This window comes from Antechinus flavipes, chromosome 3, assembly GCF_016432865.1.
Source record: "Antechinus flavipes isolate AdamAnt ecotype Samford, QLD, Australia chromosome 3, AdamAnt_v2, whole genome shotgun sequence".
NCBI lineage: Eukaryota > Metazoa > Chordata > Mammalia > Dasyuromorphia > Dasyuridae > Antechinus > Antechinus flavipes.
Window position 1 is genome coordinate 22924254 of NC_067400.1, and position 11870 is coordinate 22936123.

The 11870-nt window shown below is 34.5% G+C and overlaps 1 protein-coding gene across 1 annotated transcript in view; it reads right to left on the reverse strand.

The window, feature by feature from the left end:
- SI (sucrase-isomaltase) overlaps positions 1 to 11612 on the reverse strand; it is a 94822-nt gene extending 83210 nt beyond the window's left edge. The window contains exons 1-6 of the mRNA XM_051983118.1: positions 11495 to 11612; positions 6666 to 6775; positions 4462 to 4579; positions 4251 to 4360; positions 2945 to 3096; positions 979 to 1150 (exon numbers count right to left, since the gene is read on the reverse strand). Of these exons, the coding sequence (XP_051839078.1) occupies positions 979 to 1150; positions 2945 to 3096; positions 4251 to 4360; positions 4462 to 4579; positions 6666 to 6775; positions 11495 to 11612 (780 nt within the window). The remainder of the gene's footprint in view (positions 1 to 978; positions 1151 to 2944; positions 3097 to 4250; positions 4361 to 4461; positions 4580 to 6665; positions 6776 to 11494) is intronic.
- Between the last annotated feature and the right edge of the window lie 258 nt (positions 11613 to 11870).

Consider the following 11870-nt stretch of genomic DNA (forward strand, 5'->3'; position numbering starts at 1 on the left):
AAGTCTTCTTGCTTGATGACTCCCAACCTCACTGCACTTTTAAATCTTTTCACTCAAACCTCTATAGCTGGAGGATGTAAGCTTTTGCTATCTTTAGCACAAATCCATATTACCTGGAAATTTTTCTTTATATATTCTGATGTAGATGTAAGATATATAATGACTTAATTCTAATCTTATTACTATATAGAACTATATGATAGAATTCCCTCTCCCTTTATAATTTAGCATTATTTTTGCAACTTATAATCTTAGAGGGCTTTCCTAGAAGCTAAAACAATTGTCTATCTGGGGTCCAGATAAATTACTTGGCCAGGATCACCTAGCTGGTATGTGTGCCAAATGTAGAATTTGAAGGCAGGTCTTCTCAAACTTCTCAAACTCTCTAATATTATGCATAGAACCTTTACTATAACTTTATGCCCCAAAATGCCTCTTTTAGTTGCCTCAACATGCCATGAAAATAAGTCTAGAATATTGAAGGCCATCCCAATTGCCCATTAAACTTAGATTGATCTCAACATGTTATAAAAGAATTGTGTAATGCTGATATAACTGCAGATCCAAGGATGAAATTACCCATCCTCCTACTGATGAGCTTCTCACACATAGTCCATCACGAGTGTATACATTAACATGTTTTAGCTCTGTAGGACTAGCTCTGTGGCTCTGTGATATATGATCTCTCTATAGCACAATCAGCTTGAATCTGACTATTATTACTATGAAGTATCAAACTTCAATAGAACTCCTAATTATCGAAAACAAGCTATCTCTTAAGGCTGAGAATTAACATCCTATAATTTTGTAGTAAAGATGCTCTTTGTGTCTAAATGATTGTACTAGATATTATTGGCTATTAAGAAATTTCATTGGAAATTTACAACAACAGATAAAGCTTGGAAAACCCACAGATGTGTAATCTTCTCTAACATTCTTTTCACTATTTATAGAAAAACATGGAATATGATTTCTTACATCACCAGGCAGTTCATCCCGGGTAAAGATGGGCCAGTTTTTCCAGTAAGTATCATGACGGAACCGTTTATGGATATGTTCCCCAATTCCATAGAAATAGTTGCTAGGTAGTTTGGTGGAGATTTGTAAGTATTGGTCTGAGTAAACCAGAGGCCCAACAGTTGTGTCAAACCTAAAAATATAATAGTGTTGATAGATGGACAGATAGGTCAACCAGCATACAGATAGACAGACAGATAGATAGATAGATAGATAGATAGATAGATAGATGATAGATGAATGGATAGATGGATGAATAGATAGACAGACAGACAAATGTGGAAAGAAAATAGAGTTAGAGATAGAAATATATCAACTTAAGGTTTGTAAAAAAAAAAAAAAACTTTACAATCTTTATTTTATTACAAAAATAACAAAAATCCTGTGAGGTAGGTATTATTATTGTTCCCATTTTAAAGATGAGGAAACTGAAGCTGAGAGAGATTAAGTGACATAGGATCACAAGTAAGGGTCTGGATTTGAATTCAGTTTTTCCTGACACAATTCCAATACTCTATTCACTGTGTCACTTGAGCCATATATCTGTGCTCACAAGTAGACACAAAGCAGGTATAAATAAAAACAGAATGATGAAGTAGATAGATAAATGGCTTCATCTAGAAAATATAGGCTCTAGTCTTGTATTTGATATACTGCCTGTACAACCATAGAATAGTCACTTCAGTCTTCACTAGAATAATTAAAAAAGGTCAAGGCCCGTTGTGTCCAGGGCCATCTCCAGTTGTCCTAATCTATAGCTAACTACTAGATCCAAATGGCTCTGGAGGAGAAAGCACTAGTGATTTTGCATAGCCCTCCTTCACTTAAGTCCAGTTCACTTGGTCATGACATCACCTTTCCAAAGTCATGGTTCTCTTCAAGAATAAAGGACAAACAACAAAAACAACTCATTACAGTGATTCTTAGCACTTAATGATAAGAGCTTGATACTTGTTTGTTGCCCCTAAAACTACAAAATGGAAATAAGATGCTGATATTCATTGGGAAGGGAAATTTCCTCATTTGGGAGTTCCCTATATCATTTAAACCATGGGTTCAGACTCTATTCCTAGGTAAAAAAAAAAAAAAAAAATCTATCTATCTATATGTATATATATACAAGTTTAGCTAACTATATAAATTGTTAATTTAGCTGATAAAATATTTCTCATTACAAATAAAATTTATATCTAGTAATCACTTATTGGAATATATATACATATGCAAATTTGGGCACTCATTAATTCATGGAGTTACAGTCTATTAAGGGGACAAGACACAATCACAGATAGCTACTTTGTGTACATAGACTAATCTACTAATGAAAATCATATCCTGAACCATTAAGATATTATTAATAACCTGCTATTTCTTTACTTCATCAGTCTTTTTATTAATACTTTTAACAGTGATTTGGAGTATTTAAAATTTACAAAAATATAGAAATTCATTTTTAAAATTGAATTTAAATTTTTCAATATTTATATTTATAATTATAGACAGTTGTATGCCCATAAGGGCTAGAAAACTAGACTTGGAGTGAGGCACCTAATGTGAATTCTTCCTAACTCTGCCTCAGTCACTAACAAACTGCATGATTCTATATAAGTCCCTTTAAATCACTCAGTTTATTAATCTATCATATGGAGGTAATTATAGCACCTAATTTAAGGTTGGAAAGTTGTAAAGCTCAAAAGAGACTATCATCTATATAAAATCTAATAGTACAGTATGGTACAATTCCATTCCATACCAATAACATGATGTGAATATCATTAAAGCATATATGGAACTTAAAAAAAAAAAAAGCTTAAAACTACTAGATAAATGATTAAATTAAGTCTTTTCTGTTTGTGATCTTTGTAATGAAAATAGAAAGGCCAAAGTCTTGTAGGGAGGCTTATAGATATCAAAAGAAATCACTTACAAAACTCTGTTGTTACTTTTTCGAATTACTTTGAGGCCAAATGGATTTCGAGTCATTTCTATCTTATATTTTGTATCCACTGCTCCTGGTCCAGTAAATTTTTGGATGTACTGATGAGGAACTTCAAATCTTTTGGTTTTAGGGTCAGTAATCTGAAAAGATTTAAGATTTTTAAATCAAGTTAAAATTGTTTGATATGAAACCAACTAATATTTAGTGAAAATGCTCTTTCTGATGATCCAGGTAACAAATCAATGAGCTACAAGTCTTGTCAATCTAAAAAAAATAAAGAGACCGAGTTCATTTTCAACTTTCTGAAGTCATTTATGGCCATATATCTACACATACATAGAGCTGATTTGATATATTTGAAAAGATAATTACATTTCATGAGAGAATGGGGCTTGAATGCTATTCCTGAACCTACCTCAGTGTGTCCATATGATTAAGTCCCTTCATTTTTCTGAACCTCTTTCCTTGTCTGTTAAATGAGGGTCATACTACATGTAGCAGTAACATTATAGGGTTATCTTAAAGGTCATTTGTATAAAACATTTTAAGCCACAGAGCTCTATATAAATGGTAGAATCACAAAAATGTATAGTTACATCTATTTTACAAATGAGACAAGTAAAGCTCAGAGGGCTGTTTTGCTCAAACTCTAAGGAGAATTTGTGTTTCACAATTGAAAGAATGCTTAAATGTTATATCATAGTTTATCATTATTGTTTATATATATATGTGTGTGTGTGTGTGTGTGTGTGTGTGTGTGTGTGTGTGTGTGTGTTATTATACAGGTCAAAACAATAACCCTGTATTAAACTTTGAACTGACTCTTTTAGCATTTATAATCAGCTAACATTTGATAAAGTGATCTTGTAGTCTATAAAACAACAAATTTCATCAAATAAGTATCCAAGTAGAGGACTAGACATTCAGAATGCAAAGATAACACAGAAAAAAAAAAAATCCCTGCCCTCCAAGAGTTTTCATTTTAAAATTATTTTAAATTCTCTGTTAGGAAATAACCTTTATTTTTTCAAAAGAAAAAAAATTCTTCATGTAGTATCATATGTCTATTGCTTTCCTTTTAAAATTAGTTCCAATTGCATATGTTTAACATATATTGGATTACTTGCCATCTTAGGGAGAAGATAAAGAGAAGGAAGTGAGAAAAAAAAAATTGAAACACAAGGTTTTGTAAGGGTGAACATTGAAAACTATATATGCATAAATTTTTAAATAAAAAGCTTTAAAAATAAAAATTAAAAAAAAATTAATTCCAAAGCTTAGTTAGAAAACAGACCTTGAACCGAAGTCGACTGGGTGTCTGATTTTCCGTTGTGAGCAAGACATACTCAATGTCATTTCCAAATAAGGTAGGTGAAGAGATCCTGCTTAATTTAACTTCCATTCCTTAAAAAAAAAAAAAAAAAAAAAGGAAAGAAAAAACAGTGAGTTATTGAACTATTTATTTCATGAATGGATTAAAACTTGAAAAGTAAACTAGTCTTTACCAGCTTTAGTTGCCTGCTGATTGTAAACGTCGTAGCCATGATTGTACCCAAAGATACACCAAGGGTAGGTGGTACTGTTCAATGGACTCCAACAACAGCCACGCTGGATACATAAAGTCTGGACCAACATCAAATAAATGTCATTTGTGAGATTGGTTATTTCCATTTCTAACTTTAATGTCCAACTCCCTCCCCAAGAATATTCCAGTTTCCTCTTTCCCCCAAATAACTATGTATAAATTCAATTAATTCCCTGATTTTTGATGTAGATAGATACTGGGAATTCAGAATCAGACTGTTTTTTTTGACAGTAGTGTTCACTAAAAGGTTCTCATTCAAGGAGTTACAAAGATGTTAAAAGGATGCTCCCTTCCTTGCAAATGCTTCCAATTTAATTCATTCTCATTGTTTTGATGTAAGGATAAAAAAACAAAGAAATGTTACATGATACTCCTGATGAACACTTTCAAATATGGCATTGCATATGGTATATTTCTCGTCAGATGGAACATGCTTCCAAGGTTAAATTTAAAATAGAATTGCATTTCTTTACTTGTTTGCTATGGGGGGAGGGTGAAATGATGGGAGTTGAGATAGCCTTACACTTGTAAATTATAATATTATAGTATAACAACATTGAAGCCAGGAAAAATCTCTTACAAGATAATCACCTTTGTCTAAGTCAGACTATATTGTTGCATGACTTCCTTTGTGAATATGATTATTTTCCACGCAGAATTGTATAACTTTACTTAGCCAGAAAGACAATTGACTGTTTACAAAATCTGTTATTTTTTCCTCTTTGCTTCTCCCTTTTAATTTTTTTAAAAGTAAAAATCAAAACTGTATTTTAACTGTATAAACACTTCTAAACCTCCACAAGTTTATTTTGCAGGTCGGTCATGGATCAGCTTCAAGGAAGATGGCTCATCCCTCCACAATTTATCTTCTGATATATTTTGAACTATTAGCTCAAAAGCTGTTAGATGGCTCTTTAACTTGAGTCATAAGCACCTGACCTTCAATTTATATGCTTGTATCTTATCTGTACAAATCCCTTATTTATAAGGGGGATTACTTTTATCTGTCAGGAGTGGTGAGCTATGGAATGATGCAATTACAAAGGAAAGGGACTGATGCTCCTTAATGATATGGACAAATATATTGCAGGTATATCAAAAGGAAATTACAAAAAGGAAAATTAATGAATTTGAAGGTTCGCAAACACCAGTTGCTATGGGGGGGAAAAGATTAGAGAATGATCACCTAAAGAAAGTCCACAGTCTCCTCAGCGTTAAAATGAGAAAAAGAATGAATGTATGGAAATCTTGCTTGGTTCCAGAGAACTCTCACTGCCTACACCCAATAATTATTTTTCACATATGACTCCAGGAATAAGGCAATACTTTTTCTCATACTTTTTGGTAGGCAGATTCCTTTTTATTAGAGATCAATGAGTTCTTTTGAATAAACAAAATATCATTATCCTTTGAAGAGGCGCTCTCTCAAGATTCTAGTATCAGAAATGTAAAAATATTTAAAAGAGAGTTTTAAAGATATTTCCAGGTATGTCAGATTGAATGGGGGGGGGGGGTAGGAAACAACAAACAGTAATGACTGAATGCTATTTTTTAAATCAAAGGACAATAGATTAAGTGTTGAAAATGCTCCAATTCCTTCATTTTATAAGTAGGTAAGGTGACTTGTCCAAAGTAACCAGAAGAGTAAACATTTAAACCTAGTCTGCTGATACTTAAGCCAACAGTCTTTTCATTGTTCTCCCAGGGGAAAAAACATGTCACAATGAAAACTCATTTGTTTTCCTATATAGACATTATTCACCGATCCAACTAAGGGATAGAAGTCTCCCTGAAATTAAAAGGACAATAGACCATCATGGCTATATAGACCATTAAAACATAAGCTTCTTCCTATCATTCTTTTATTTTTGATAGAGTGCTAGTAAAAAGCCTCACAGTAAAAGGTCAAAAGCAGCCTAATTTATATACAGATATCATGAAATATGGAATTGGCCAATTTTTAAAGTCATTAATTCAATAAATGTATATTAAAATATCTATGATAGGTAAGATATACTAGGCCCAAAGAGATAACATATTTCCATAAAGAAATGTATAGCCTCCAAATGGTGCCATTATCCCTTTTAGAAAGAACAAATGAAAAGAGAACAATATTTTTCAAACCTCTGTTGCAAATTGGTCTGGTATGCAGTTTATCCTCCCATCTATGTTGACATTCACATCACTTGGGCATTTTCCTGGAGTAGATGGGCTTCCACCTCCTGAAATAATTTCTAAAATAAAAGAAGATGCCTTGTTATTCCAATGTTTCATATGCCATGCTCAAGGCAGTTTTTAAGTAATATAATCTTAAGTTCATGAAAACACTGACTTAGGTGATAACATACTAATTAAGGCATATACTATAGCTGAGTACTATTTTTATATTTTGATTATTAAGAAGTGACAAAAATTAACTGATATCTCTCACACATTGAGTCTTGACAGTTTTTTTTTTTTCTGTGTGTGATGTGCTTTGGGTGTCATGAAAGTTCTTTGAGGTAAGGAAACTATATAGATAGGGTATTCAAAAAAGCTTAGAGCAATTTTAAGCTTTTAAAGTTTTTGAAACTTAATACTATACTGCGCCTTTGGGGACACTCTATATTATAACTTTATTTTACATAGGAGACTACTACTGTGGTCAGACAAGTAAGTGATTTGTCCAAAGTATCATATCCAGAAAATACCAAGATGAGAAATTAATGTAATTTTTCCAGATCCAGATTTTTGCATCATGCAACTCATAAACTGCCCTTGATAGCATAGCCAGAGCTGCATGATGGCTTCTCCCATAACCCCTCTCACTTGATCTTGAAATGAAAAGAAATAAGGAGATAGAAATGTTCTTTCTCATAGTCCCTATCCATCTTAACTTCATCTTGCAATATCCTTCAATTTGGTATAAGGTGGAAGATGTGAGGAAGGGAGAGTTGATGGTAAAAAAAAAAAAGAACATAAGAAAGGGAAAAATAAGATGAAAAAATTGTAATTAACAATTTTCTAATACATTACACCATTGCACTATGTATTTTATGAACACTATCTCATGAATGTCACAACTTTAGGAAGTGAGTGCTATCATCCTTTTATTTCCATTTACATCTCCCCTAGCTTTTCATCATCTGTGAATTCAACAGGGCTTTTACCTTCACTGTTGTCTGAATCACTGATGAAATTTTTTAGCAGGGAGATCACTAAGTACTCTAGAAGGGAGCTTTCTTTCTAAACTGAAGTCAAGATAATAATTACTCCTCCTTTTATCTGACTATTGAGTCAATTTCCATATTCATCTAACTATGGTACTGTGACTATCCAGGGATGACCTCCCTCAGCTTGTCTTTGTATCCCCAATGCCTGGTACACACAGTAGATACTAAATAAATGCCTGTCTTCCAAGAGCTATAAAACTGTGCATACCCTTTGCCCCAAAAATGCCACAACTGGGTCTGCATCCCAAGGAAATCATGAAGGAGGGAAAAGGACCCATAAGTGCAAAAATGTTTGTAGCAACTCTTTTTGAAGTAGCAAAGAATTGAAAAGTGAGTAGATGCCCAGCAGTTGGGGAATGGCTGAAGACATTGTGATACATGAAGATAATGGAATATTATTGTTCTATAAAAAAATTATGAACAAGCTCATTGTAGAAAGGCCTGGAAAGATTTATATAAACTGAGGCTGAGTGAAATAAGCAGAATGAGGAATACATTGTACATAATAACAGCAAGAATGTGCTATGATCAACTATGAAAGACTTGGTCCTTCTCAATGTTTCAGTGATCCAAAGCAATCCCAATAGAATTTGGAAAGAAAATGTCATCTGCATCCAGAACTAAGAAGACTGAATGTAAATCAACATTATGCTTTTATTCACTTCTTTTTTCTGTTTTTTTAAATCCCTCCCATGTTTTTTTCCCTTTTACTCTGATTTTTCTCTCCCAACAAATTCATCAAACAATGTGTATGAAAAATAAATTAACTTTAAAAAAGATTAGCTTTTGTCACAAAATAGACATTTCTCTCCCTTTACACTATTTGTCACTTGGAAAACTGTGGTGATTTTTTTTCTTCTTTAAAATATATAATATAGATTCTCTCTCGGAGAAGGTAGGTTTCTTGGGGAGGTTTTCTGGAGGCAGCCTTAGTATCAGTTCAGATCAATAATTACCCCAAATGCAGCCAGCCCAAATGCAGCCAGCTGGTAAAAATACAAACGTTTATTTCTCCTTCCAAGTCTTGTCTCTTTCCTTGGGGCCGGATAGCTAGATTCTTAGAGGCCTCTCTCTCTGCTTGGTTCCAAGAGCTCCCTCCGAATGTCTCCAAATCCAAAGGTTTTGTCCTTCAGCCTCTGCCTCTGCTTTCTTCAGCCTCCAGCCAGCACAAAGATGGAATGAATGTCTTGTCTCCTTCACTTGGGGCTCGGCTAGCTTTCTGGAGTGTCTTTCAGACCAGCTTGGTCTCAGTGGAGGAAGTGCAGGAGCCCAGCCACCACAGAGAGCCTTCTCAATTCTCCCGCTCAACTCTCAACCCGTAGTTTCTTCCTCTCAAAATTCTTCTTCTGCTACCAGCCAGCCAAGTGGAAAATATTGGAATGAATCACTCTTCACTGGCTTATATATGACTCTTCTGAGAGAATGGGATTATGGGTTTTCTCCCATAATGCTCTCTGGCCCTAAGAGCATCAAGGGAGGTGTGAATTCAGATATCTCATACTAAACCCTGAAATTTCCCAAACGTGTGAACTCCAGTGAGTAAAGGTGCAAACATAAGCATTGTATCAATTAGTTCTACTTAGTACCTTGTTTCAGGTTCTAGCCCAAAACATGTTCTTTGTAAGAGCAGATCAATAATCTATCAACTCTAATGAGTTAGCAGTTTGTAAAGATTCCAATATCTCCCCCTTTCTTTTGCCATAGGTAACCCTAGAGAACTTCTAAATTTAGTTCTCTATACCATTAATTTTTTTATAGCCAATTGTATTAAATTATATGTATAAAGTATATTTTTAGAAATTGAGTTTGGATCAGAATTGTAGAATTCACCTAGCTGTTCTCCCACTAACTTCCACTCATTTGGATCCAAATCTTTTTCTGTAAAGAACCAAGGAGATGTGTGCTATACAGTTTTTAAAAGATCAACGACATGCTCCCAGGTTATAATTAAACCTTGATTTTTTATAAGTCTAGCAATGATCTCTGAACATTTTCCTTGAATGCTCTCTAAACATTTTCCTTGAACAGAAACAGGCTGTTTTCTAAACATCTGTCCCATCTTAGCTAAAATTCTACTTTAACTCTTTTAACAAAATTTCTTTGTTGTACTCACCCTAATTTCTGGGTTGAGGAGTCTTTTCACTGGATCAGGATCAGAGGCTTTTCCACAGGATCAGGATCTGAATCAGCCCCACGTTGGGCGCCAAAATGTGGTGATTTTCTTCTTTTTAATATAATAGTTCTCTCTGTGAGAGAAGATTTCTTGGGGGAGGTTTCCTGGAGGCAGTCTTAGTTGCAGTTGAAAGTACCCAAAACGCAGCCAGCTGGTAAAAATGCAAACGTTTATTTTCTCCTTCCATTATAGCCCAGTTAGTTAAGGTCTATTTCTCTGCTTGGTTCTAAGAGCTCTTGCAGATTGTCCTTTGCTTCTGCCTCTGTTTTCTTCAGCCTCCAGCCAGCCAAGTGGAAAAATGGAATGGATCTCTCTTATCTTGGAGAAAGGCCTTCTGGCTCTCAATCTCCAATATAGTCCGGTTAGCTTTTCTTAGAGGCCCTCTCTCTCCTTGGTTCTAAAAGCTCTTGCAGTTTTGTCCTTTGCTTCTGTCTCTGCTTTCTTCAGCCTCTAATCCAGCTCCACTCTTCATGTAATTCCGCTGAATTCTCCCTGAGAGCCTCTGTCTGTATCTTATATATGAGAGAGAGGAATTGTGGGATACGAGAGAGAGGGATTATGGGTTTGCTCCCATAGTGCTCTCTGGCCCTAAGAGCTTCAAGGGAGGTGTGAATTCACAAAGTTACAAAGTTTACTTTGTGAATCTCCCATACTTGTGAGCTCCAAAGGTATAAAACACAAGCATTGTATCAATTAGTTCTACTTAGTACCTTATTTCAGGTTCTGGCCCAAAACATCAACTCTAATGAGTTAGCAGTTTGTAAAGATTCCAATAGGAAACACCCTTTGCTAATTGTCTGATGGCAATGTACACATTTACCTTTAACTGAAGGAGTTATTTACCCACATGTGCAAATACAAGTCTTCTATTGGCTTAAATGTGGTTTGTGTGTCTTGTTGATTTCACAGGTATCTCTAAACAATCCATGAACCACGATACTTAATGTCTCTGTACAGTGTATTTGTATAAAAGCATCAGATACCAGTGTATGTACATTCAACTTGGATTAGAGGTAGTCATCTACATTTGTCTGTACTAACCCAACTCAGACTATAGAGGGTCTTTTGTGTGTATATTTATACTTTTAACTTGAACTGCAGATAGAGGCCTGTGGTCTTGGCCCTTGTTCATGACACCGGAATACAAGACCAGATGATTAATTCTTACAAGAACTGTATCTTTATATGTGTGTATGTATTAAACTGGCCTACAAGCAATAGTGTGGGTCTATTTCTTCCTAACTACTCCCTCAGGTATGAATGGATATGTGTGTACTTTTAACTTCAACTATAGGTGCTACAGTTTCTCTGTAACTTCCATCTCAAACTTCAGATCTTAGCATATGTATCTGTTTGGATATTTTGATTGTGAATCAAATATGTTCTATATGGTTCTATGAAAAGACATTTACCCAAGTCTACAGGTGTTAATGCTTGTATACACTTTTTATTTGGACCTTGTGTCAATAAAATATTTATAGCATGCATATACATGTGTTTGCGTGTGCATGGGGGTATACATAGGCTTAAAAAGACACTGTCTGTCTTTCAGGGTCTGTGTTCCTTACCTTTGACGGCTGTCCCTTTTGTTGCTAATACTGCAATTAAGGCCACAGCAATTATAGACACAATTGCAAATAGGATGATCAAGGAGATTTCTAATCCACTGAATTTCTTTCTTCCCATCTGAAAGAAAAGATGAGCTTTTAAAGTTGCTGTTCACAACAGTGAAGTTTCCAAAAAAAATATAAACTCCACGAGAGCAGAGACTACTTTTTTTTTTTTGGGGCACTGGATCTCCATACTAAACTTGCCACATTCCTGGAAAATAGTTACATGTTATATTGTATGCATGTATATACACATGCATGCCTGAAATGTTTATTGATTTGATACAATTCATCATTATTGCTTGTAAGATTAATCTAGGTTCAGAATTTGCAC